This window comes from Mustela nivalis (genome assembly GCF_964662115.1).
Source record: "Mustela nivalis genome assembly, chromosome: 5".
Taxonomy (NCBI): domain Eukaryota; kingdom Metazoa; phylum Chordata; class Mammalia; order Carnivora; family Mustelidae; genus Mustela; species Mustela nivalis.
The window spans coordinates 148,605,037-148,632,672 of NC_139024.1; the positions used below are offsets into that span (position 1 = coordinate 148,605,037).

General features: G+C 45.2%; 2 protein-coding genes across 6 annotated transcripts in view; one reads left to right on the forward strand and one right to left on the reverse strand.

The window, feature by feature from the left end:
- Positions 1 to 25,257, reverse strand: TPMT (thiopurine S-methyltransferase). Of its 2 annotated transcripts, XM_082731843.1 has the most exons (10): positions 25,163 to 25,235; positions 24,603 to 24,684; positions 20,095 to 20,277; positions 18,432 to 18,524; positions 13,196 to 13,328; positions 10,279 to 10,331; positions 9,578 to 9,652; positions 4,421 to 4,506; positions 1,389 to 1,433; positions 1 to 240 (listed from the first exon to the last, which is right to left on the reverse strand). In XM_082731843.1, exons 3-10 carry the CDS (start codon positions 20,232 to 20,234, stop codon positions 128 to 130), a joined length of 738 nt encoding a protein of 245 aa, XP_082587969.1. In that variant the 5' UTR covers positions 20,235 to 20,277; positions 24,603 to 24,684; positions 25,163 to 25,235; the 3' UTR covers positions 1 to 127. The 2 variants fall into 2 exon arrangements, with proteins under 2 accessions (XP_082587969.1, XP_082587968.1); XM_082731842.1 differs by lacking the exon at positions 24,603 to 24,684 and having other exon boundaries at positions 25,163 to 25,257.
- A 55-nt stretch (positions 25,258 to 25,312) lies between these two features.
- KDM1B (lysine demethylase 1B) overlaps positions 25,313 to 27,636 on the forward strand; it is a 61,493-nt gene continuing 59,169 nt past the window's right edge. The window contains exon 1 of one of the 4 annotated variants that reach the window (XM_082731824.1): positions 25,313 to 25,568. The gene's annotated coding sequence lies outside the window, so the exon portion shown is untranslated. Of the gene's footprint in view, positions 25,569 to 25,640; positions 25,922 to 27,636 lie in introns of those variants that run through there. The other 3 variants (XM_082731822.1, XM_082731825.1, XM_082731823.1) reach the window with 3 other exon arrangements.

Consider the following 27,636-nt stretch of genomic DNA (forward strand, 5'->3'; position numbering starts at 1 on the left):
TTTGTGAGCAAAGATCTGTGATGTGATTTATAAACAATTTTTTTCAAGAGCCATCAGTATAGTTTCTTGCCTTAGCATAACCGTCAGCTGCCCAAAAACATGTTGATATCACTTGTTATTGTCTCATTTACTTTTCAGTACACAGATACAACTTTTCAACAATGTAGTCAATTCCCCAACTTTTATGTCGTTCTTCGAAAACATCAACCTTCTCAAGGCAATGAATGTTGCATAATGAGCCTGTAACAAGAAGAAAGGGAAACAAGCCAAATGGTTAATGAAGAAGGCATTAGAGGGGCACTTGAGTGGCTCATTTGGTTGAACATCTCATTCTTGACCTTGGCTCAGGTCATGATCACAGGGTCGTGGGATGGAGCCACCTGTTGGGCTCCGCTCTCAGCATGGAGTCTACTTGTTCCTCTTCCTCTGTTCTTCTCCCTGCTTGCACTCACTCTCTCAAATAAATACATAAAATCTTAAAAAAAAAAAAAAAAAAAAAAAGAATGTGGGTTGCCTGGGTGGCTCAGTGGGTTAAGCCTCTGCCTTCAGCTTGGGTCATGAGGTCATGATCCCAGGGTCCTGGGATCAAGCCCTGCATTGGGCTCTCTGCTCAGAGGGAAGCCTGCTTCTCCCTCTCCCACTCCCCCCTGCTTGTGTTCCCCCTCTCGCTGTCAAATAAATAAATAATCTTAAAAAAAAAAAAAAGAATGCAATTGGGGTTCTTCTAAAAACTCATCAAATCATTTTATAAAAGTAGTGTTACTGAAGATTTTTCTTTTCTTTTTTAAAAGTTTTATTTAAGTGAATCTCTACACCCAATGTAAGGCTTGAACTCATGACCCTGAGATCAAGGATCAGATACTCTTCCAACGGAGTCAGCCACATGCCCCTCTTTTTTTTTTTTTTTTCTTAAGAACTTATTTTTTAAGGTTTTATTTATTTGACAGAGACAGTGAGCAAGAGAGAGAGAGAACAGTGAGTGGCGGATGAGGGAGAAGCAGGCTCCCCGCTGAGCAGGCAGGACCCTGGGATCAGGACCTGAGCCAAAGGCTTAATCAGCTGAGCCACCCAGGTGCCCCCCCTTTGTTTTTAATGAAAATGGGGAAACGCTAAAGGCAAACGGACCTCTGTATTGCTATTACCACTTAGAACTCCTAAGACCCAAATGAAACACACATTCTCTCTGGAAGAATTCAAATGCCTCTCACACAAAAGCACAACCGCTTAGCTAAAAAGGCGTATGACAGAGATGGGTCCCTTTTCTGGGATAAAATATTCTTCAGTAAAAGGGTTTCTGACTTCCAGATTTTATAGACTTCCAGAGACGAATCGGTGGTAACAGCTCAAATGGCTAATTGTTGACTTTATTTAAAATAGAAATAACTTACCAAATAATTTTTTGACTTCAGCATCTGGAACGTAAAATGGTGGACCTAGGTAAAAGAGAAAGCACGTGAAGACGAATTTTTGCAGATCTAATTCTAGAGAGAAATTCTCAGAGCCCACTGCTCAGCTGATTTCCGGGATTTAGGTAGAATTATTCCATACTCAGCTTAATTCTTGGGTTGGTAAGGATGTGACCAATTCCTCTGCTACTGCCTTTGCATGTGTCATACCGAAGAAGTAGACAGGCTTACCCAGGGGAAGCCAGTGTTGGGTGCCCATCTCCAACTTACGTGACACGGCTGGGCCAGCCATGGCACTTGGGATCTTTTTAAATTTTTTTCCTTTCTCAAGTTTTTAAAAATTTTTTAAAGACTTTATTTATTTATCTGACAGAGAGAGAGAGAGATCACCAGTAGGCAGAGAGGCAGGCATAAGGAGAGGGAAGCAGGCTCCCTGCTGAGCAGAGAGCCCAATGCGGGGCTTGAACCCAGGACCCTGAGATCATGACCTGAGCCAAAGGCAGAGGCTTAACTCACTGAGCCACCCAGGTGCCCCCTTTCTCAAGTTTTTATTTAAATTCCAGTTAGTAAATATGCAGAGTAATATTCAGGTGTAGAATTTAGTGATTCATCATTTCCCTATAACACCCAGTGCTCATCCCAAGTGCCTTACTTAATAGCCATCACTCATCCCACCAGCATTGCCTCACCCCCGCCCCCCCACCCCCCCACCCCACTTCTCCTCTGGTAACCCTCAGTTTGTTCTCACACTTAAAAGTCTGTTTCCTGGTTTCTCTCTCTCTCTCTCTCTCTCCCTTTTTTTTTTTTTTTTTGCCCCATATGTTCATCTGTTTTGTTTCTTAAATTCCACATATGAGTGAAATCATATGGTATTTATCCTTCTTTAACTTATTTTGCTTAGCATTGTATCTCTAGCTCCATGAACACTGTTGCACATGGCAAGATTTCACTTTTTTATGGCTGAGTAATATCCCATCCTATATCTACATACCACATCTTCTTTATCCATTTATCACTCGATGAACATTTGGGATTTGGGTTCTTTCCAGAGTTTGGCTGTTGTACATAATGCTGCAATAAACATAGGGGTGCATGTATCCCTTTGAATCGGTATTTTTGTGATCTTTGGGTAAATACCGAATAGTACAGTTGCTGGGTTGTAGGGCAGTTTTATTTTTAACTTTTTGGGGCACCCCCATACTGTTTTCCAGAGTGGCGAGTCTGCATTCCCTCCAACGGTGCACGAGGGCTCCCCTTTCTCTGCATCTTCGCCGACACCTGTCGTTTGATGTGTTGTTAATTTTGGCCATTTTGACAGGCATGTGAAGTGATATTTCATCTTGGTTTTTATTTGTATTCCCCTGATGCTGAGTGATGTTGAGCATCTTTTCCTGTGTCTGTTGACCATCTCTATGTCTTCTTTGGAAAAATGTCTATTCATGTCTTCTGCCCTTTCCTTAACAGGATTATTTAATTTGGGGGGTGTTCAGTTTTATAAGTTCTTTATAGATTTTGGATACTAACCCTTTATCAGCTGTGTCATTTGCTAGTATCTTCTCCCATTCCAAAGGTTGCCTTTTAGTTTTGTTGATGTTTTTCCTTTGCTGTGTAGAAGCTTTTTATCTTGCTGAAGCGCCAATAGTTCGTTTTTGCTTTTGTTTCCCTTAAGAGACACACGTAGTAAGAAGTTGCTACGGTCAATGTCTAAGAAGTTACTGTCTGTGTTCTCTTTTAGGATTTTTATGGTTTCAGGTCTCACATATAGATCGTTTATCCATTTTGAATTTATTTTTGTGTATAGAAAGTGGTCCAGTTTCATTCTTTTGCATGCTGCTGTCTAGTTTTAGGGACTTGGGAATTTTAAAATCAGAATGAAGTTCATTAACAAATTCCTTGGCATTTCCTTCATCTTCTGGAGTATTGTTTTCCGGTGACTCCTACACTCAATCACTCTCTACATATCCCTCCCACTTTGCTGCAGGCCATTTACTTTAAAGAAAATTTAGCTTCTGCTCCTTTCAAGAGCTATTCTGAATTCCAGCCCCAGACAGAGCCTGTTGTGTTTTCTGCCCACAAGCCCTGCCTTAAGCTTCCTGTTCAGGAACGGAATTTAAATCAGATTAGCAGGGCTGAGGTCTGTCTCCATTAATTTCCATTTCCATCTGATTGTTCCAGACTTAATTATGGACACTAGGGCTCATCTTTTAATGAGCTTTTAAGATCTGATTTACTCAAACAGAAAAAAAAAAAAAAAAAAACAACCCGAGCCTATGTAATTATTTATAAAAAGCCGCACTTTAAAAAAAATTTAAAAACTGTTAAAAAATCAAAAAGGTGATTTTTACAATAAAAGTCTATGTATTTGGTTTTCACTTCTTCCTGGAAATAAAAGATCAGTCAGGGCAAAGGTTAAGCCTACAACATTGAAACCCATCAAAAGGAATCCAGAAGAAAACCTCACTTTGATGAGTTCAAAACAACGATCATTATTAAAGAACACAATAAATTGTAAAATTTCAGCAGTAAAAAGCTATAATAGTGCGGGGATTTTTCTGCACACCTCCTATCGCCGTACATCCATGTCTTACCCGTTGTCCTAGAGGCGGTGTGTGTGTGTGTGTGTGTGTGTTTGCGGGCGTGCACCTAACACGTCCCCCACAGCGGGGATGAAACATACAGGCTATATTCAAGCCGGGCAAACAGTCTCTCTTCCTCCTACTCCAGAGTTCATGAGACCTCGCTTTTATATTAGGGCCATCCATTTCTCCCTGTCTTGTATAGTCTGAGCTGGGAACCGTAAACGAAACGGTAGACAAGAAAAATGTGTATCAAGTGGGAAGAGGGAAAAAAGGTTTATAGCTTCCATTTACCCAAACCAGACTTTTCTTCCTGGGTAAAAAAAAGCAGTATTCTTCCTGTGATCTACATAGGGAGCCAGTAGTGCTATCCGTGTCATAGAATTAAATCAGGAAATAAGGGAACATCTTAGAAAAAGAAAAACAAAGAAACTTTACCTGCGTATTTAGTGGGATCATAAGAAAGAATAGCCAAGAGGTAGTGAAACCCTTTTCTCGTTAGGGACAGCACGACATCCACATAGCTGAAAAGAACACAACAGGGTAAGGGGTTACATTTCTCCATAAAGGCAAAGCCTGCCGGGGGGTGAGAGGCAGGGAGGGAAACCAGGTTCATGGCCCCCTGCATGACTGAGTTTCATTCTCGTAACAAGCCCCTGAAGTCAATTTGCATCCTAAATGTCAGAAAGAGTCAGCAAATTCCATCACCTGCCTTTGCTGGGCAAGAGTAAAGACAGGACTCAAACGGGGGTGGGCTTCCAGAGCCCATCAGACCGGAAGATGTCACCTATAGCCAAGCAGAGACTCCTTCCAGCCTGATGCGGGTCTCTGGACAAACACACAGCACTAAAGCTCTGGGGCAGGGCGTCCCGGACCAGGCTGGGGAGCAGTCACCCCAGCATTGCTGGAACCAAGATGCCTGAGTTCTAGCCTCAGAGCCCGATTTGGGAGGTCTGCTGTAGGGCCTGGGATGCTGCAGCTTCACAGTATCCTGGGGGGCTGGTTATTGGTTATTGATAACAATATCCAGGGGCATGTGTGAGAAGTACAAAACACAACCCCTTTCCTCTATCGCGTTGGAGAGGGACAAAACTAATAAACGGGGCCGCCTGGTGGCTCAGTGGGTTAAGTTTCCGACTCTTCTTTTCGGCTCAGGTCATGATCTCAGGGTCCTGAGCTCGAGCCCCGGTCTGGCCCCAGGCTTAGTGGGGAGTCTGCTTGGGATTCCCTCTCTTTCCTCCTGCCCCCCCCCCATAAATAGATAAATTAAAAAAAAAAAAAAAAGACAGACAAAAAATTCAAGGGAGTATGAAATAAAAGCCCAGCAAATACCACGTAAACCCTGGGTGCTATTGGCCCAGGCCTTTGTGTAGGTGTCCTGGGTGCACGTGATGCCACGTGATGCCACGTCCTGGCCAGGTCTGATGGGTTCAGAACGGGGGCACTGCCTGGGACAGGGTCCATCAGCACAGTGACCAGGAGCAGGACCTGGGCCCAGGATAGAATGTGGAGTTGGGCCAGTCTGATGACTGTGCTGGGAAACAGAACCGAGAGCCCCAGGAAGGCGGTGCTGGTTAGCTGTCGTCACTGTGCTGGAGCTGGAGCTGGAGCTGGAGCTCTCGCGGGGTGTGCTGGTTGGCCCTGGGGGTTGTAAGAAGTCAGACATGTGGGAGCACAGGCGGAGGTGGGGAAGCCGAATGGCCAGGGCAGGAGGATGGAGGAGACGGGCACAGGGAGGCAGAGATGCCGTGAGGGACAGGCCGACAGAGACGGACAGCCTGCCCAGCTCTGAGGGAAGCGCCTTGGTTCCAGGCACTCGGATTTCTGCTGGGCTTGGATCAAGCGTGACCCCTGCCCGAGGCTCTGTGAGAAACTGGGGACGGAGGGGCTAACATGGGGGCTAGGAGTGTGGGCCTCACCAGATGCCAGGGCTCGAAGCCCAGCCTTTCCACTTAGCGGCTACATGAGCTTGACACATTCTTAACCTCTGCGGGCCTCAGTTTCCTCATCTGTAAAATGGGACTGAGACTAGGAACTGACTCACAGGTTGTGGTGCCTATTTGATGAGTTTACACACATGAGGTGCTTAGAACGTTGCCTGGTGTGAGGTAAGCACCCAGGTTAGTTTTTGTTATTCTCTTTAGCTGACTCCCCCCAGTTAGGGCTGGCTCGAGGGGGTCACACATCCTTCCAAGAGAAAGTGCTGGACCAAAGTAAACTTTTGAACAAAAAACCCTGGGATGTCTGGGTGGCTCAGTCAGTTAAGTGTCTGAGGTCGGTCATAATCGGTCACAATCTCAGGGTCCCACATCGGGCTCCCTGCTTAGCGGGGAGCCTGCCTCTCCCTCTGCCTCTGCCCCTCCCCCATGCTCATGAGTGGGCTTGCTCTGTCTCTCAGTAAATAAATAAAATCTTTAAAAGTAAAACCTTAACTTTCTGATTGTTGGTCTTAAGAAGAAGGAAGACGTGGGGCACTGGGGTGGCTCAGTCTGTTAAGCAAATGACTCTAGGTCTCACTTAGGTCATGATCTCAGGGTCAGGAGACTGAGCCCCGTGTTGGTTTCCCCCCTCAGTTCTGCTTGAGGTTCTCTCTCTCTCCCTATGTCCCCCCCCCCACCCGCTCACACTCTGTCTCTTTCAAAATGAAAAAAAATCTTTAAAAAAAAAAAAAAGGAAGGGGACGCCTGGGTGGCTCAGTTGGTTAAGCAGCTGCCTTCGGCTCAGGTCATGATCCCAGCGTCTTGGGATCGAGTCCCACATCGGGCTCCTTGCTCAGCAGGGAGCCTGCTTCTCCCTCTGCCTCTGCCTGCCATTCTGTCTGCCTGTGCTCGCTCTCTCCCCCTCTCTCTCTTTGATAAATAAATAAAATCTTAAAAAAAAAAAAAAAAAAAAAAGGAGGAAGTGCCGTTCCCATGAAGGTGAGCCGTCAGACTGGTTTGCCCGGGTTTCCTGGGACTGACCCACTTCCTTCCCTCTGGAACGCAGACTTTCTCAACCATTTTCCAAAAAATTCAGAAAAATGAGGGAGGTTTGCCCCAGCGATTTATGTCAAGCCAGAGAGCTGAAGGGCCCAGCAGCAAACAGCTCAGGACTTGCCTGCGTGCCGTCAAAGCAGGTATTAACGACAGGAATGAGATGCAGTTCGAACATGCGAAGTACCAGGACGAAAATAAAGAAACGTATTTTTCTGCTGGCTCGACAGAAGCTGTTATTCTGGTAATGAAGGCCAACGTGTTCTCTGGTGTGCTTGGGGCTGTGCTCGCTCACACACACACACACACACACACACACACACACACAGGGCTGGGCTTCGAGAAAAGAGAGAGGAGGAACCCTGGAGGACACAGAGACTGTGACTAAGCTAGAACTGAACGCCTTAAACAAGACTTCTAGATGGGTCTCACGACTCGTTGTGGTACCACTTAGATGGCCTTTATGTCTAGGACAGAGGAGGTGGTCGTGGCTGGTAGGAAACCGTGGATTTCCTTTGCTCTGAGTCTAGTCGTCTTTCGTTCATTTATTTGACAAGTGTTTGTTTAGTTCCTACTATGTGCTAGACATAGACGGTGCCAGCTGAGGGGGGGAATTAGTGTGCCTGGTCTGCCCTTCGAGTGAGCTCTGTGACTTCCAATTTGCTCTCCTCCCTGTGGATTTGAGCCCACAAATCAAAGCCCCTGCAAGGACTAATTAAAGATAAGGATAAACGTCGTCAGGGAAAGGGAAACACCAACAAGGGTAGACATCCAGCAGATGTGGATGTTCTATGTTCTATGTTCAGTGGACATACATGGTGTTTTATGGAAACAAAGCCGCTGCACGGGATACCGTGAGTTGCCAAAGCACATGGACGTCACACAAGAAATGCAAAGCAGATGTTGAAATGTGATGTGGATGTCCAGGTGAAGACCAGAGCTGGAAATAGAACAAGGAGAAAGGCAGGTACCAGGCACGATTTGGTCCATCATTTCCCTAACATGGGCACAGTGTGTATTTAGAACATGGCAGGAACTTAGTACATGTTTGTTGAATGACTGAATGAAAGTAACAGAATTGAAGGGCTCAGGAAAGAAGCAAGGGTAAGGGACAGGCAGACACAAGCAAACGTTGAGGATGGTCCCTTAGGGAATGATGGCCTCTAGGCGTGTGAGGAAGGGGAAGCTTCAGAAGGAGGAGAAAAAGGAGGAGTGGCGACAGAAAGAAAAAGGAACACAGGAGTGTGAATTATCACTGAAGGAAAATATATATTAAGAAAATGTGTGCGGCTCTTGGGTAGCTCAGTGAGTTAAGTGTCTGACTCTTGAGCTCAGCTCAGGTCCTGATTATCAAGGTTGTGAGTTCAAGCCCTGCATTGGGCTTCAGGCTGGGTGTGGAGCCTACTTACAAAAAGAAAAAAAGAAAAAAAAAGAGGAAAGAAAAGAAAATATGGCATGAGGGGCACATGGCTGGCGGTCTCCATCAGTAGAGCAGGGGACCCTTCATCTTGGGGCTGTGAGTTCAAGCCCCACATTGGGGTGGAGATTACTTAAAATCTTTAAGGAAAAAAAAGAAAATGTGGCATGGTCTTCTTAAGATTAGGTTTGGCAATCGGCTTGACTCATGAAATAATTAATTTTTAAGAAATAAAAATTTCATTTCACTGACGTGGATGCAAGCCTTTGGACATGTGTTAAGAGATGGCCTCCATCCCACGATATAATTCAACATTTATATGCTCTCTCCAAGTAAGTACGTGAGTGATATTTGGATTGGAAAGTACCTAGGAGTGGCCATGTTTTACTCCGTATGCTTTCTCATGTTTCACTTTTATTTTCTCATAAGAGTAAGTGTGGTAAGAATGGTCAAACACGTCAGTAACCAAAGCTCTGACATAACGGCAGCTCATACTCAGACAGCTATGGAGAATAGCCAGGCACTTTCCACATCCGTCCTCCCCTTTAATCCCCACAACTTCCGCAGGGAGAATAAGGCAGGATGGTGAGTGCGGGCTTCGACCAAACTCCCCGGGTCTGAGTCTGGATTTTGTTGCGTGCCAGCTGCCTGACTTCGGTCAAGCAACCTGATCTCTTTGACCATAACTCATGCCCCTCGCTGGGCTCCACGCTCCATCCTTCCCCATCTGTAAAATGGGAACAATGGGGCATATGTCCCACAGGGTTGTTTGGTCGATTGAAGCTGTTGATAGAGTGTTTCAAGCAATGCCTGTCACATGGCAAGTGCTCCAGACAGGTGCCAGGTGAGGTCAGTAAAAGGGGGGGGTAGAGGAGGGGGAGATAGGGGAGGGGGAGCCCTATTAGCAGACACTCCGCCATCTTGCAGAGGAGTCAACAGAGAACTTGAGTACTTGGATCAAGGCAACACAGCTTGGAAGGGACAGAGCCACAAGCCTGTACCAACTCCCCATGGCCACAGCCAAATCCTATCTTTTTTACACAAAGATGGTACTTAATTTAGGTCTTCTAATTCCAGATACAAGAAGCTGTTTCAAACTAGTGGAAGTCTTAACTGATTTTCTGGAGCTCACGAAAAGTACAGCACGTCAAATGAAGAAGGCCCAAAAGGGAAAGCCAGCGTCATTAAAGAAACCAAATTACTAACCGCTCACGATCGCCTGGGTTCACAGCAACTAATGCTCCTCTATCCCAGATCCGGTCAAATTTGCCAATATTGGTTCTAGCAGGAAGAAAAAGAAACAGAAATACATCTTACATAAGAAAAAAACCGAGTCTCGAACAAGCAGCACAGCGTCCCTAGTGGCGCGTGTTGGTATTGCACCAGCTGTCAAGGGATCCGGATCTCTGGCTGCTTTCCCCACTTCTGCAGGGATGCGTGAATGTGGGTGTGAGGAGCTCCTTCCAGCTTTAGGAGCTGGTGGCAGTAGCCTCCCCCTTCTGCTCTGACTTGGGAGCGCAGAGGAGAGCTACAGGGCAATCTGTGACAACCCACTCCCAGACTCCCGAGGAATCACCAGGGCCTTTCAGGAGGTAAGACCACCTTCTACACTTCGAAAGTCCTTTCTGTAACCGATCAGGTGTGAAGCGAAGACACTGTCTTGCTCTTCCTTCCTTCCCCCGCCCAGCCTGGAGTCATAACAATGTTCTCCATATTTTGGAAGCTATCCAAGGACGAAGCTATCAAGTGTGCAGACATGGTAGGCTGTGGTCCGAAGAAGTACAGGCCGGAGACTCCCATCCGTGCTACCCCGACTGGGCGAGGGTCAGCAAAAGCCCCCCCTTCCCCCAGCACTGTCTGGTGAACACTCAGGGCATTCAAAGTACAGACGTAGGATTCAGTCCTACCTGGGAAGATCAAAAAGGTTGCAACAGTACAATGAAATGTTCCCTTTAGAGCTCTGTAATGAAAGTCAAGGAAAAAAAAAAAAGCTGTTTAGTTAGGAGCTACCTGGGTGGTTAAGGAAAGATAAGAGGGGAAAGGCACAGCAAAGGTGGTGGGGAGAGAATATGGAAACATGAAGAATACAATTGTAGCAAGGAATTTTTTTTAATGGGAAATAAAATAAGACCTTACTATAAATAATTTTTATAAACAGCGCTGTTTTTTTTTTACTTTCGTTGCGTTTGTTTGGTTAGTTGGGGTTTTGGTTTTTTGTTTTTTGCTTTTGGCCTGTCTGAGGTTCTTTGGGATCCACTCAAAGAGAAAAATCATAGAGAGGTTAACCCTGAAGATGAGTTAGCAATTATTTGGGAGGCTTGTTCTGTTTTAGCGATATTGACTTTAGCAGAGTCCTGATGTTTTGACACTGTTAAAGGTAAACAAACGAGTTAACCAATGACCAGGCAGGCTGATAGAGGAAAGTCAGATACTTTGAAAGGCATTTTTGCAAAGTACAGTTGTGTGGACTCCTGGCTTTTCTCTCTTTCATTCATCAGCTAGTGGGCGTTTATTGCCTGAGCCCCTGGTGGACAGAACCACCCTGGGTTCTAGGAAGGGGGTGCGGATCTGACGCGGGCTCTGCCCGCAGTGAGGACAGCCTAGTAAAGCAGAGAGGTGTGGCGGGAGATGCATTAAGGACCGGATGGCCTGGGCTGTTCTGGTTGTGTGCCCGGGGAACTTGGGGACTCAGAAGATGGAGCGGGAAGCTGCCCGGGGAGCGTCTAACATTACGGGGGGGGGGGGGGCTGGGAGTGCAGTCCAGGGGCATAAAGGGACATGGATTCAGCTGGGTCCAGGGGATGTGAGAAGCCTGGGGGCTGGGGGCGGGGTGAAGGACAAGGAAGGAGAGGTCAGGACATGCACGTGTTGGATCGTATTCTGAACTGAGGCACCAACAGTGGTTTACAAGTTGAGGCAGGGTCTCTGAAGGCCAGTCTGGAAGCACTGTGGGGGGGTCCACCCAGGGGGACGGGCGAGGTGGCAGAGAGCACAGCCGGTGAGTCTCAACTCTGGGGAGCTTTAAACAGCATTGATGCTGAGCCCCACCCCTAGTGATTCTGATTTAATGGGCCTGGGGTGAGCCCTAGGACCAAGAGTTTTGTAAGAGCCACAGGAGGCCTTTGCACACGTGCCCCCCGAGGCTGAGAACCACTGCTCCTGGACTGGTGTCTTTGGACTGAGTTAACTCCAGGGATGATTTGAGAACAGGGTGGAAGGAAGCCGTACAATAAAGTACTATTAAGCCTCCTACTGACCTGCAATTAGTTTCAGTATTTAGAAAACAGAGTACCTTGTGAGAGATTCAATGTACCAACGGACGATGGCCAGACCCTGTCGGACTAGACAGCTTGGACCGACTGCAGCAGCCAGCCTGGGAAGCCAAGCCACAGTCTCTGCTCGATGGCGTGTCCGTGACTGTCAGCCTCCCTAAATTTCATCACCTTTCCCTCTTCCAACCCAGGATTAACCAGAGAAAGCCAAATACAGTCCCCAAACCAATCCCACAGGACGCCCCCTCTCTTTAGCTTACGTCTGGCCTCCCTGGTGTCTGCAGCCTCCAAATGGCCTCCCTGTGGTTTCCAGCACGAAGCTCTCCCACCCCCTGCCTGCCTCTGAGCTTTTTCAGAAGCTGGTCCCTCCAAGAAAACCAAAAACCAAAAAACTAAAAAAAAAAAACAAAAAAACGGCCTTGCTTGTTCTCATTTGAGTGGTCTTTAATTCCCACATTCTTACCCCAAGCAGGCAAAGCATTCCTCTGGCTCGTTGTGATCACAGGATGAAGACAACTCCCAGATCGATCACTTCCAGCCCAAACGCCACCCACGGCCCCCCAGACAGAAAGCCATTTGCCACCTACACCTTCGCCATTCCATAGTTCTCTTAAACTCATCCATTTTCTTTTTAAGTGATTTCTGTGCCTAGCATGGGGCTCGAACTCACAATCTAGAGATGTAGAGTTTCGCGCTGTAGCCACTGAGCCAGCCAGGGGCCCCAAACTCATCACCCTGAGAACACAACTCATTTTCTCTTCCCCTTCAGCTTGTTTCTCTTTTATTCTCCGCGGTCCATTCCAGGCATCTGCGCTGGAGATGCAAACTCGGCTCCCCCTTCATCCCCAGTCAGTTAAACCGAAATCCTGCCCATTTGACATCCTAAACATTGCTTTGATCTGCCTGTCTCTCTATATGCCCTATGGCCCTCCGAGAGCAAGCCTCCGAGAGCTGTTCCCTGGACCTCCGCTCACAGCTTCCTATCTGGTCTCTCTTCCTTGAGGCTGCAAGGATGGTTCGTCTCGAAAGAAAAATCCAGCCAAGTCCCGCTCCTCCTTAAAATCTTTACCGCTCAGAATGAAGGACCAGCCTCCCAGGGGATCTGAGACCATGCCCGGCTCCTCGTTGCTCCCATTTTGCCCTGTGTCTTTATGCTTAGCTCTGTGTATGACAAAGAGCTTTCCTCTGTGTTTTTCTTCTCTCCTAAGCGAAGAGATTCTTTAGGGCATGGATTGTGTTTTTATCTCTTCAGTGTCTTACGCAGGGTGTGGCACAAGACATTCTCAGAAATGCCTGTTTATAAATTTAAAAAATCAAACAAACGCAAACCAAAACCATGAGTATAGACGGACTTTGATATCAGCTGTTGTATACATCTGTGCGCGTCTGGCGATTACCTATCTTTTTCAGCCCTAGCTCCTTAAACTCTGTAATGTCCCGGTGAATCCGTGTGGGAAAGGGGAGTCACGTGACACTTGTCTAATAATCTATGCTAAGAAAAACCTTTCTTATGGGGATATGGAAATCAGTATTTACCAAAAACAAGACAAACCTTGAAAACTTTGGCTCCAGGAATTTCCGTGATGGGTTCTTCTGAGTAAGAAAGATTCTGCTCTGTAAAAAATTCCCGTATCCCAAGTTCACTGATTTCCACACCTACGACACTGTGTCCTAGGTCTGCAAACCTGCATGAAATCATATATTTACACTTACATTTTTATTCCAAATACAGTATTAAATAAAAGGGTATATCCCTATAAACATCCATTTCCCTTAACTTTAAGGCATTTGTATGAATTTGGGGTCATAGGGTTTCACAGAACTTGTAGAGAAGTGGATCTATTTATTCTGAAACTTACTAGTACATGGAATTCTGAGAAACTGACTTATATGACTTCAGGAAAAATTAAAAATTTGGAAAACTAATACCTTAAAATGTTGATCTTCTTACAAAAGGGTTTGATTAGAAGAGTTTCTGATTTAAAAGCATCCTATGGGATTTTTTAAAAAGACTTTTGTTTATTTGAGAGAGAGCACAAACTGGGGGAGAGGCAAAGGGAGAGGGGGAAGCAGGCTCCTGTTTGAGCAGGGAGCCTGACATGGGGTGTGGTCCCAGGACTCTGAGATCATGACCTGAGCCGAAGGCAGGCGCCCAACCGACTGAGCCACCCAGGCTCCCTGTATCTGTGGATTAGAAATGCTTTTCGGTTTCTCTAAATCAGCCCTGCCCTTCAAAACTCTCTGTGCTGATAGAGGTGTCTGCACCTGTACCATCCAATCCAGCAGCCAACCACATTGGCTAGTGGCACTGGAAATGTGGCTATTGTGATTTAATTTATTGGTTTTTTTGTTTTTCGGTTTTTTTTTTTTTTTAGATTTTATTTATTTATTTGACAGAGAGAGAACACAAGTAGGCAGAGAGACAGACAGAGAGAAAGAGGGGGGTAAGCAGGCTCCCCGCTGAGCAGGGAGCCCAAAATGGGGCTCAATCCCAGGACCCTGAGATCATGACCTGAGCCAAAGGCAAAGGCTTAACCCACTGAGCCACCCAGGAGCCCCTAGTTTATTGTTTTATTTATTTTTTTTTAAAAGACTTTATTTGAGAGTGCACATATATGCCAAGAGCGGGGGGTGGGGGAGAAAGAGCCGAGGGAGAAGGAGAATCTCAAGCAGGCTCTGGGCTCAGTGGGGCTCCATCTCTTGACCCTGAGATCATGACCTGAACCAAAATTCAGAGTCAGAGGCTCAATGAACTGAGCCACCCAGGTACCCCCAGTGTGACTTAGTTTAAACTGAAATAGCTACATGAGGCTAGTAGCAGTCGTGCTGGAGAATAGGGCTCTAGGACATTAGCATCCATTTTTACAATCTTACAATTTCTATTTACCGAAAATAAACGCTATCCAGAAATTTATCTAATTGCCATTTGCAAATAACTTGTGTTTTCCTGGTAAGCTTTATAATTACAGAAGCCACAGTTGTGGGATCGTGGACTCCAGAGGAAATAGTGTTAGCGACACAGCACTGATTTTTGTCAAATTAAATAAACACAGTCAGTTCTGCTATAATGCAACATAGGCATCCCTAAAAATCACTAGGTTATGCAAAATCAAGCCATAAAAATCAAAAGGTTTATGGAGAAAAGGGAGGGTGGAGCACAACACTGAAAAACTCTGTCACAGAGGAATATTACTCAGCCATAAAAAAGAATGAAATCTTGCCATGTGTGACAACAGGAATGGACCTAGAGGGCATTACGCTCTATGAAGTAAGTTAAACAGAGAAAGACAGATACTGTATGGTCTCACTTGTGTGTGGAATCTAACAAAAGAAAAAAACCCAACCAAGCTCATGGATCCAGAGAACAGACTGGTGGTTGCCGGAGGTGGGCGTCGGGGGTGGTCAAAACAAGCGAAGGGGGGTCAAAATTCCCAGTTATGAAATAAATAAGCCCCATGGGGATGTAATGCCCTGCTTGGTGACTACAGTTAATAATATTTGAAAGTTGCTAAGGGAGTAGATCTTAAAGTCCGCATCACAAGAAAAAAAAGTTCTGTAAGTACAGATTTACAAATACTAAATCATTACCTTATACACCTGAAACTAACACAATGTTATATGTCAATTATGCTTTAATTTTTAAAAAATATTTATTTATTTGACAGAGAGATCACACGTAGGCAGAGAGGCAGGCAGAGAGAGGGCAGGGAGCAGGCTTCCTGCTGAACAGAGAGCCTGATGCGGGGCTCGATCTCAGGACCCTGAGATCATGACCTGAGCTGAAGCCAGAGGCTTAACCCTCTGAGTCACCCAGGCGCCCCTAATTTAAAATTTTCTTAAAAAGCTGTTACCCATTTGCCATCACTTGTCTCTGTGAATTAGGATTTTCTCAAAAATATACAGTTATACTTTAGAAATGACCTGAATAAATAATGCATAAGGGGGAAAAAAAAAAAAAAAACCCTGCCAGTGCCACATTAAAAAGAGGAAAGACAGGGGTCACCTGGCTAGCTCGGTTGGTAGAGCATATGACTCTTGATCTCTGGGTTGAGTTCAAGCCCCATGTTGGGAGATTACTTTTAAAATAAAATCTTAAAAAAAGAGAGAGAGCTCCAGAAACCTAACAGAAATGGTGGTAGGGTATTTTAACCATGTTAAATGGTTACAAAATATATTAAATGGTTACAAATATATATAAATACCCCAGAGTGCTGGCAGGGCTGCAGCTTGTTAGTTACAGTGCACTGTAGGGGGTAGGGGGGATATTACTGGGACATTCGGTGGCTGGGAGGGGCTCACAGCACACAGATCAGCCTAGGTGTCCAGGAGCTGCTGGAGGAGTGTGCCGGGGAGTGTCCTGTCCCTTCACACTAGACTGCATTCATCTGCGTGTGGTTTTCTGCTCCTACCTCAAGCTTCTTGCATACAAAATGACACATAAGCGAATGTGAAATTCACATCATGCTCAAGTTGTTCCCTGACTTATCAATGCAGTCGGACTGAAGTTAGCATTTTCAAAACAAGAGGTAGAGGGGAACTGATTGTACCTCTTGCCCACACAAGGCTATCACTTTTTAACAAGGTCAGAGCATAAACTGTTTACAGTTCTAAAATAGACACATTAATAACTTGCCTAAATTTGTAAGTTAACATACAGGGAATATCTTTTAATGTCTTATTTTATTATTTACTTATTTATTAAATAATTGAGTTTTTTATTTTGTTAAGTAGGCTCTACGCCCAATGTGGGGCTCGAACTTATGACTGTGAGATCGAGGGCTGCATGCTTTTCCAGCTCAGTTAGCCAAATGCCTCCACTTGAAGACAATTTAGTATTTTTTAATTCTCCATACGAAGTTACCCAGACTGGCTGTGAGGATCTTTTTTTTTTTTTTTTTTTTTTTGAGATTTTATTTATTTATGTGAGAGAAAAGTGAGTGAGAGAGCACAAGCAGGGGAGCAGCAGAGGGAGTGGGAAAAGCAGGCTTCCTGCTCAGCGGAGAGCCCTATGTGGGGATCAATCCCAGAACCCTGGGATCAGGACCTCAGCAGAAGGCAGACACTTAACTGCCTGAGCCACATAGGCACCCTGGCTGTGAGGATTTTTATTTACATTTGAAAATAAAAGCAGAGCCTATTAGAGACTGACATAGGCTGAATTATGTTGGACTACATTGTCCTAAGGAACAAAAAAATAAAAAAAAATAAAAACCCTAAAAAAAAAACAAACCCAAAAAACTAAAAACAAACAAAAAAACCTAAGGAAAGATGTTAAACATTTTATTTTAATGCTGTTGGGCCCCATCTCATAGATAACTATGAGATTACATCTGATACGTTGACAGACCATAAGACACAAATTAGATACATAAATGGAAAAACCCTCTGATACAAAAGCTTACCTACCATTGTAATGGCTTAGTTCTGGTGTTTTTGTTACAAATGACTTTAGATCCCAAGAACATTTCCACACATGTCGGCACATTTTGACAAGCACATTTGATTGTCTGTTTTATCATTCCATTTCCTAATCTTGTCTCTAAACCTCTGCTAGCCCTCCATTGTTAATACTTCACAACAGAACAGTAAGGCAATCTGTTTATAGAGTTAATGTTTTTCCTGCAAGTAGTTTTCAAAGAACTCTTCTAGTCCAGTGAATCAGGGAGGCGTAAGTCTAGTGATATAGTTTAAATTTTAATTTCGTGGTCGCACCAGAATCTGAGGCCACCATGGCCGTGTCCCAAACGCTCAGCTACGAGTGGAGCACGTGGGTGGGCTACCTGTAAGAAGGCCACATCTGCCCTGGAAAACCAGCTCCAAACGCATTCGGGTTTCTCTGGGGCAGCCACCTACATTTATATAGCAAACAGAGCATTTCTAAGTTACTAGATTTTTCATATACTAATCTCTTTTATAAATACTTTGAAATGTTCTTTCCTGCCTAATGGCCAAAATTCTCAACATTCAAGCTTATAAATTAGTGGTACATCTTGGTGTGTATAATAGCATCTGTGCAGGGTACCTGGGTGGTTCAGCTGGCTAAGCATCTGCCTTCGGCTCAGGTCATGATCTCAGGGTTCTGGGATTGAGCCCCGCATGGGGCTCTCTGCTCAGCGGGGAGCCTGCTTCTCCCTCTGACCCTCCCCCTTCTCACACTCTCTCTTAAATAAATAAATAAAATCTTTAAAAAATTGAAAAAAAAATCTGTAGTAATGGTGGCTTACTAAAGCTAATTCTCTTCACAGAGAATTACTCACAAGAATTACTTTCCTCATCATTGGTTTTATAAAATGATTCTTGAAAATAATTGCCTATGCACTCGTAGTGGGAAGGAAGAGCTACATTGAACCATGGTCTACACGTTGTCTTGCCAAAGAGTTATAATTCATTTTGAATTTTTTTGCTCACCTCCATTAAAAATATCTAAAATTAACTCAGCCAAGTTTCTAAACGACCTACAAAAATGAAACTGTATACAAAGATGTTGCAGATATAAGAGAGAAAGCTGGTCCTCTGTACCCCCTGAAACCCCACCATTGGTTCCAAACTATATATTTTTTTTCCTTAGAAACCCAATACAGAAAGACAAGACCACACCAGTGGTTTGTGTTGTGTCTTACTGTTTGAGAATATTATCTCTATGAACCCATCAGTGATAGTGTATTGAACATAAAGAATCCTGGTGCATTTCCTGAGCATGGGATTTTTAAACTTACATCCTATTAAATATTCACCCAACACATTTGCCATCAAGAAAAGAAAGTGTATGAATGCTTATTTGCTCTTACCATTTCATCTCAACCGCTTTTCCACAAAGAGGAAAAAATACTCTCAGTCCGTTCCCGCCCTTAAGGAAAGTATCCAAATGCTTCTTTAATAGCCTGGGGAGGAAAAAAATAAATTTTTTGTTTTCCTTAGCCCAGTGCATGGAGGAAAGGACTATACTCGGATGACGTCAAGTTCTCATCATAAATCATCTCCTTGAATATCCCCACAACTTTACAGAGTAGAAAACATTATTCTTCTCTCCAGTTTATATATGAAGGAAGAGGGAGGTTAAACGACTCACTTAGTCCCGTAGCTAGTGAGTAGGAAATCTGAGTTGGCCCTGGGGCTTTCCTGATTAGTAACCTGAAGTTGTTTTTTCTTGTCGTTTTGGAAATTCTTTAATTTTCCGAAAGTGTATGGGTGAGAGAGACAGAGAGAAAGAGAGATGGGGAGCATCTGGACTCATATTTTTCAACACCTGTTATATGGGAAGCTCTGTAAACAGGTGCCAGGGTCTCAGACCATGAAGCCCTGAGAAGTTTAACTCTGTAGTTAATTCCCTCCGTAGAGACATGGCTCTTCTAAGGTCACCCACATGACAAAGATAACCCATAGGATGGCTCTGGGGAGATGCCCAGCTGCCCCTCAGGGTGCAGGTGTGATGATGATGACGATGATGATGATAATGTTGTCCCCTGGAAAGTCATGGCGGTTGCCTTGAACAAGCCTGACCGCTTTACCTAGTGCTGGCCCAGATATACCGCTACTGTCCGAAGCCTTGTACTGCCGATCCATTGTTCAGCATCCTAGCTCTCCTAACAACCTCTCTCAGCTTCTCCTCCGCCACCACACAGATAACACTTTGCATCTGAACACATACTGTCAGCAAGCAAAGTCAGGATACCACCACTTTTCATGGGGCACCTGGGTGGCTCTGTTGATGAAACGTCTGCCTTTGGCTCAGGTCATGGTCCCAGGGTTCTGGGATGGAGCCCTGCATCAGGTCCCCTGCTCAGCGGGGAGTCTGCTTCTCCCTCTCCCTCTGCCCCTCCCCACTCATGCTCACTCCCTCTCTCAGTCAAAAAAAAAAAGAAAGAAAGAAAGAAAGAAAAAAGAACAAAAAAAGAACACCACTCTTCAGTATAAAGAGATATATACATAAATGCAGGCTTCTGCTGTATATATAAATATGCATGACCAATACCCAGATGCTACAGGGCCCTAAAAGAAAGATGTATTTCATAAATCTGAGACGCCTGCACATGGAAGTCACACTTTTATTTATACACTCTGGGAAGAGAGAAGATTGCCCATCAACCTGTGATGCGGCAGAGACAATGAAACGTGAAAAACTAAACATGTGCTTTGTAAAAGTCGTCCAGTAACAGGTCCCTATATTACTATTTCTATTTCCAAAGTCAGTTTCTTTCTTTTTTTTTTTAAATACTTTATTTATTTATTTGACAGACAGAGATCACAAGTAGGCAGAGAGGCAGGCAGAGAGAGAGGGGGAGGCAGGCTCCCCACTGAGCAGAGAGCCCAATGCGGGGCTCGATCCCAGGACCCTGAGATCATGACCCGAGCTGCAGGCAGAGGCTTTAACCCACTGAGCCACCCACAGGCGCCCCGCCAAAGTCAGTTTCTAATAAAGCATTTCTCTGTCATAAACTGAACATTTCTTACTTATGCCCTTGCTCCTGATGGAATCCAATTTTGCGGCTCACCCACTTTTCTTGCCATTCTTCCAGAGTCAATACTCGATCTCTCTGTACCTCTGGGTCAGGGTACTCTTTAACATCAAGGAAAGTTCTTGTATCCTCCATGGTTCCGGAGACGCCTTGCCTTCCAAGCAGAGAGCTCCAACACCTGTACCCAGAATATTCGGATCGCTGTCATTCAAGGGCATGGCAATTCTATTGATGAATGAAATACAAACCTATTGTCCTTAGCAGTCTGGCTTTTAAAATTATTTCCACATCCAAAGAAAAGCCATCTGAAAAATTACTTTTCAGTGAGTCTGATGGTAGAGGCACACCTCCTATTACATATTAGGAAGGATCTCTAAATAAATAGAATTATATCTTAATGTTAGGGTCCTTAGGACTTAAGTTTTTTAAAAGGAGAGGAGAAAAAAAATGGAAAAAAGAAAGAAAGAAAGAAAGAGAGAGAGAGGCAGGCCACACTTTATAATTTTTGTAAGCTTAGGATTTTCTCTAGCATCTCACTCTTTAGTTTTTAACATTTCATTTCAAGCTGACTTCTTATTTTTTAGCCATTGTAATGCATATAACTGAAAGAGATTCAGAGTTGTGAAAATAGCAGCCCCCATTCGAATGAGAAAGGCAACCATCTTGAACTCTCTTAGCTGAGTCTAGAAATCTAACTCTGTATCTCAGAATAGAATGCTTATTTTCTATCTTCTTGATTTTTCATTTCTAGATAACATGGAGAAATGATACCCATTTCGCTCTCCTTCAACTTCCCAACACACATGCCGCCTTCTCATTTTCCCCAGCCTTTCAACATAGGCACAGCCTATTTATTTTCAAAGTTTATTTATTTACTTATTTAAGTAAGCTCTCCAACCAACATGGGGCTCAAACTCCCAACCCCAAGATCAAGAGTCTCGTGCTCCTCTGACTACAGTCTATTTTTGATTAAATATTTGGGGTACACATGACTATGACCAGGTAAATACTATTCACAGCTAAAGCACATCGTATTCTATGATTACTTTTCTTTTTGTGCACAATTTTTTATTCTGTAGTTAACAACTGCCTTGCTTTTTCCTTCATAAAATTCCTGTGTACTTGTTACCAATTCAGCTCCAAGTTCCACCAGTTACCCCAATAACCCTATCAATACTCTCAATCTCTTTGATATCAGATATTCTACCAAATCACCCTCTTGGAGGAGACTTTCCAGAGACTTCTGACCTGGGTGCTTTCCACACTCAGTGCATAGCTAGCATTCTCTCTCTCAATCATCACCCTAAAGATTTCTTTATCTTTCGATGAATCTCCTGATTCTTCTATCCTACGTTTTCCTCTTTTTTTTTAAACTGTCCTTGCACTGGTGAAACATGACCTCCAACAGCTTTCTGAGAAAGGGGCATAGGAAAAAAGGTTTTTGTGACTTTGCATATCTTCATACTATTCTCAATCCTTGGTGTGTAGTTTTGCTGGGTATAGAATTCTCCATTAGAAATCATTTTTTTCGGGCGCCTGGGTGGCTCAGTGGGTTAAGCCACTGCCTTCGGCTCAGGTCATGATCTCAGGGTCCTGGGATCGAGTCCCGCATAGGGCTCTCTGCTCCAAAGGGAGCCTGCTTCCTCCTCTCTCTCTCTGCCTGCCTCTCTGCCTACTTGTGATCTCTCTCTGTCAAATAAAAAAAATAAAATAAAATCTTAAAAAAAAAAAAAAACAAATGTTAAAAAAAAAAATCATTTTTTTCTCATAATTTCGAAAAAGTCATTCCATTGTCTTCTAGCTTCCAGAGATGTTTCTTAAGTTCAAAGCATTCTTTTTTTTAAATATTTTATTTATTTATTTGACAGAGAGAGTGAGAGAGATCACAAGTAGGCAGAGGCAGGCAGAGAGAGAGGTGGAAGCAGGCTCCCTGCCGAGCAGAGAGTCTGATGTGGGGCTCGATCCCAGGACTCTGGGATCATGACCTGAGTCGAGGCTTTAACCCACTGAGCCACCCAGGCGCCCCAAGTTCAAAGCATTCTGATATAGTTTATGAGGCCAATATGCTTTTCTCTCTTGCAAGGCTTTTCTTTGCCCCTACTTTTTCCAATTTCACAATTCTATGCTTTCTTTTTTGTTTTCTGTTTTCCACCATTTTCCTGAGTTCTTTGAATCTGGAAGGTCATATGCCTCAATGCTAGAAAAAATCTCGAATTATTTAGATGATTTATGTCCCTCTTCTGTTTCTATTTCTTTCTGGGACCTCTTTTATTCTGGCAGTAGAACCTCATGACTTAGTATTACAAATTTCTCATATTTTTTTCGATTTTCCAGCTCTTCATCTTGTTGCTCTATTTTCTCAGAGACCACCTTAATTTTTATCTTACTACCTTTCTATTAATTTTTAAATAAAATTTCTTTTTATTTGCCTTTTCTTTCCCACCATTAAGTCTTTCATTTTCAAGAGCATATATATATATATATATATATTTTTTTTTTTTAAAGATTTTGTTTATTTATTTGACAGAGATCACAAGTAGGCAGAGAGGCAGGCAGAGAGAGAGAGAAGAGGAAGCAGGCTCCCCGCAGAGCAGAGAGCCCGCTGCGGGGCTTGATCCCAGGACCCTGGGATCATGACCTGCGCTGAAGGCAGAGGCTTTAACCCACTGAGCCACCCAGGCACCCTAAGAACATATTTTTTTTGTTTCTGATGTTCTTTTTATATTATTTTCTTATTTCATATATAGAATGGATATATTTTCTCTTTTCTACATATACTGCTGCTTACAAGTCACTTTTCCTGTTAATTTGTCTTCTGTCTTTCCAACTACTGACTTTCCTCAAATGCCCAGAAATTATTATTATCTGCTCCTATTTAAGAGTAGTGCTGAAAAGCTGATTAGATGTTTAAGTATGTGGGTGGGCTCACTGACTATAAGCTTCATTGTAAGGATAAGAGTGGATTTTGTGTGGAAACCCAGATGTCATTGTTGTTATTATTATTATTATTATTATTGACGGGTCAGACTTTCCATAGATGGCTCTCCCAACCACTATTGTAAGGATCAAGTCTTAGGGCCACATGAGGAAAGGACAGAAGTGAGAGAGGGTCCCAACATTCAGTTTATCTGTGTTCAACTAGTCTCCATTTTCAGTATGGTACTCGAATCCCCAGCTATCTATTTGTCTCTCTCCTGTCCAGAGTCCTTACCTTCTGCAGGGGATAAAGCCTGCTCCCAAACTCTGCTGGTGCCACAAGAGACAGGCAGTTACCTTTTTGTGGGAAGTTGGGAAAAGGATCTGGGAATTTAGCCTTTTCTGAAGCAGAATTTCAAGCAATGTTTCTAGTTTCAATCATACCCTTCTACGTCCTGGAGGAAACTCTTCTAATTCCTGAGCATTTGGGGATTCTATAATGCAAACAGGGATGTTTATTGGCTGTTCCCATTGCTAGTTTAGAATTTAGCTTTCTTCAAAATCCTTTTCCACTTGTCCATGTGCTTTCTAGATTTCAAAATTTTATTGCATTTATCTTCTCATCTGTTCTCTCTACCCTAGTGGTTTATGCTTAAAAAAAAAAAAAACGTTGTTGTTCTAGTGGGGTTTCAAGAGGGTGTGAAAATAAATATGTGGGTTTGATGTCCTATCCAACCATTTGCATTTTCAAATAATTTTCTCATAGTTTCTTTTTTGCATGGGAAAATGCACACAAAGGAACTGAGGGAAAAAAAAAGGACACCTAAACATAACTGCAAATCTATCTGAGGAAAATGTCTGTCCTTTCAATGGGAACTCTGTAATACTAAGGACAATATAACTTGATTAATTCTAACATTCCCTTTGAATCAGTGAAACTAATTTGGTTTAGATTATACTAGCATGCTATTATAGGCAGATCTAATTTAATGATTTATCAGAGAATTGCACACATCACCTACAAGCAGGCATTTCAGGAAAAGTTCCCTTTACTGCAAAATTTGGTTCCAGGGGGCTTAGGAGTTAAGGTGAAGCCCCCCCACACACACACTTTGGGAACATAAATTCTCTTCTCTGAAAATATTTGTCAATAAATGCTTTTGCAAGGTCCTGTTGATGTCAGGAGGTGACTCTCAGTTATCTGACAGGTCAGAGCCAAGTCTCTGATTATTCCGAGCAGGGAAAAGCGAAAGAATTACAGTTTTCCCATCTACATCTTCAGCCAGAGACTTTGGAACCTGAGCTCAAGGATTCATAAAGCAGTTCTCTACTTAAAACAAAAGGGAAGCATAATTTCAACACAGAGCCAGGGCAATCTGAAATTAGACAATTCTATCCCTTTCACACCAACTAGAAATGTAAGTTAACATCATGTACATAACTTAACCACTTCTTAGCGGTTCTAATAGCATCTCAATGTGTACTTGCCCGCGTGCTTTTTGAGAGAAAGATAAAGCTTCTTTCTATAAAAAGCTAAAGGTGCAAGTTATAAGAATCAGGAAAGGCGAAGTTTACAGCTGTTCCTACCCATACACGGAAGGAGCAGATGTGCTGGTTTGGCCCCCTAAATCCTCTTTCGATGGACTCTCAAGTCTGGTTTCCTCTCTCACTTAAAAAAAAAAAAAAGTTTCTGCTTTAGATTTATTTTTAAATGTTGTCAAATTGAATAATAACTTCTCTAAAGTGCGCATTTTGAGTACGGCTCAGTGAAATTTTAGATATGCATACACGTGCCTAACAACCTTGGAGCAAGACGGAATATTCACAGCATCCCGTTTCCCACTCCCCCACCCCCGCCCCCAGAGCATCACTCACTATTTAGCAAGTACTTCTCTTATCTTAAAAACCACTAATACAGAACGATGCTTGGGTGGGGGGCACTTTAAATCAAGAACTCAGAAAAGTCATTCATTGCTCGACCTTGTTATTCCCAGATCCCATTCTGCTTCCTGAACCCCATTTCAGGGCGCGGATTGCCGGGCTGCCCCCGCTCATCAGGACGCCCCAGTCCGGAATCCGATCCCAGGCTCGCACCTAGGAAGTCGTACCGACTCTCCCGCGCCCTCTCTGCGCCCCGGGAAGCCTACCTCGCGCGCGGCCAGCAGCCTGCAGCTGGTTCCGGAGCCGCCGCCGGCCCCCAGGGTCGGGCCTGCGCGCCCCGCCCCCGCCCCGCCCTCGGGCCCGCCCCCTCCTCCCGCACAGACCCCGCCCCCCGCCCCAGGCGCCCCGGCTTGCGCAGCGGCGGAAATGGCCAGGGCGGGGCGAGCGCCGCGGCGGAGGCGAAGGCGGGGACCCTACTCCTCCCTGGTCCCGCCGGCTCCTCCCACCCCGGGTCACGCCGTGACAGGGGCGGAAGCGGCGGCGGCGGCGGCGGCGGCCGAGCGGGGGCTGCGGCTCGCGGCGCGGATCCTGCTGTCCTGTGCGCGCGGCGCGCGGCTCCGGAGGGGCGCCGGCAACCCCGGGCGGCGCGCAGCGTCTCGTCCGCGCTCCCAGGTGCGGGGCACGCGGCTCCGGGGGCGGGCGCGAGGGCGGCGGCGGATTTCGGGTGACAGCTCCGCACAAAGCGGCTTGGCTGGGGTGCAGGCTGCCCTTCTCCGTCTGTGCGGCGCCCCTCGGCCGGGTGGGAGGTGGAGCGCTGCACCGGGGGCTGCCCCCGCCCTCCCCGGAGCAGATGGGGGGTGCGGGGTCTGAGGGAGGAGGGGGGATTCCTGGGCTGGCGTGCGGCGGCCACGGGGTTCCCCGACCCGGCGCGGGGTCTGAGGGTCTCCCTGCGCGCCCCTCCAGTGCCTCCTTTCTGTGCAGCGGCGCCCTCTCGTCCCGACTCCGCGCACCTCTCCGGCGCGAAGGTGAGCCCCGGAGGCTGTTGCTTCTCCGACTTCGGGGAAGAGACGAGAAAGCGCTTCGGAGGGCGAGGCGGCTGCGGCCGGCGCCGGGAACGTGGGGGCTCCCTCCTGGGGACTGTCAGAGCCCCGTCACCTGCGGAGTGCGAGCGGCCGGCGCCGAGCCCGCAGTCCGGGGGTGGGAACTCCCCGGCCGGCTCTTCCCAGCCGAGGTGCGGCGGCCAGGAGCCCGCCCCCCGCGCAGGTGGAGTAGGGACGCTCCGGCGCGGCCACCACGCGTTCGGACGCGGGCGCCTCTGCCCGGTTGCTGGGGTGACTCCTGCGGGCCCGGGCGCCGGGAGGGGGCGGCCCGATTGCCGGGGCTGCTCGTCAGCAGCCCGGCAGCGGGCAGGTGAAAGAGGAAGGAAGAGAGGCAGGCCCAGCTGTAGAAAGTTAAGGCTCGGTAACGTGGAGCCGAGCCAGATGGAGGCCCAGCCCTCCCCGGGGTGGGGGGCGGGCGCCCCCGGACCGCTCCATGTGGGGAGCCCCTCGCCCTGCAGGTACGCACGCCGCTCAGGGCTGCTGCGTTTGGTTCGGGCAGTGTCTCTGTTTTTTGTTTTTGTTGTTTGTAATGTCTTGTAGTGGAAGAAGGGGCGGGAGGGAAGGTTTCTTCAGGAGATAGAGGAGAAAATGACCATCAAGAATGAAATTGCCTTTCCGGCACAGAAAGTCGTCAGAAAGGCATGCAGGCAGTTGCACGGGGTCTCTATTTCGGGAAACTTGGTTAGCGTGGGTACAAGAAGGTGCTAGTCCTGCCGTATTTTCAGCGGCCCGGAGGGAAATTCTTGTTTTTGTTGTCTCTGAAGAAGTTTCTGGTAGTTTGTCTCGTTTTTAGACATGATGCTGGCGCCCCACTACATTTTTATTCTGGCCTCAAGTCTTTTGGATTCATGTTTTTGTGAATTCTGGGTGGTTTTTTTTTTTTTTGTTTTTGTTTTTTTAATCAAATGATCAATAAGCTACTTCAGAAAAAAACCTGGCAATTTATTAAAATAGAAATCGAGACATTTATATATCCATGTATATATTTATCTCCCCCACCCAAAAAAGTCACTTTTTTCTGCTTTTTTGTCACTTTAAAAGAAAACCAAAGCTACGCACTTAAAATTAAGAGGAGATATGCTTATATAATGATATTGAACATGAAACAGATTGGTTATATTTAGTTAGGTGTGTTTATCAGTTTGAAAAACAACGGGAGAGCACTTTGAATATGCTGGTTTGTTAGCACTTGTGCTAAGTATTTCTAAGATTATATTGAGAAGCACAAAAGCAGTAGTTCTTCCAACTTAACAATTTTTCCCCTCATCGTAAGCCCCAAACCCCAGCAATAGTGAAAACAGAAATTATAGTGTCAGAAAACGATGAGGGAGGGGCGCCTGGGTGGCTCAGTGGGTTAAAGCCTCTGCCTTCAGCTCAGATCATGATCTCAGGGTCCTGGGTTTGAGTCCCGCATGGGGCTCTCTGCACTTTGAGGAGCCTGCGTCCCCCTTTCTCTGACTGCCTCTCTGCCTACTTGTGATATCTGTCCGTTAAATAAATGAAATTTTTTTAAAAAGATGAGGGAATATCACTGTGAATTATATAATTAAAGGTGAAAGTGTACGAACAGTAAAAAAAATCTTATGTTTTTCCTAGAAAACACAGATTTAACAGTGGCTTTTATAGTTAATGTTGTCCAT

Excerpts from the sequence above, each read along its gene's own strand:
- TPMT (XM_082731842.1), bottom strand. The coding sequence starts at position 20,234 with ATGGAGGATACAAGAACTTTCCTTGATGTTAAAGAGTACCCTGACCCA. Across the intron at positions 13,329-18,431 it reads AAAGCGGTTGAGATGAAATG|GTTTGCAGACCTAGGACACA; the intron begins GTAAGAGCAAAT and ends GATTTCATGCAG. Across the intron at positions 4,507-9,577 it reads AACCCAGGCGATCGTGAGCG|CTATGTGGATGTCGTGCTGT; the intron begins GTTAGTAATTTG and ends TGTTCTTTTCAG.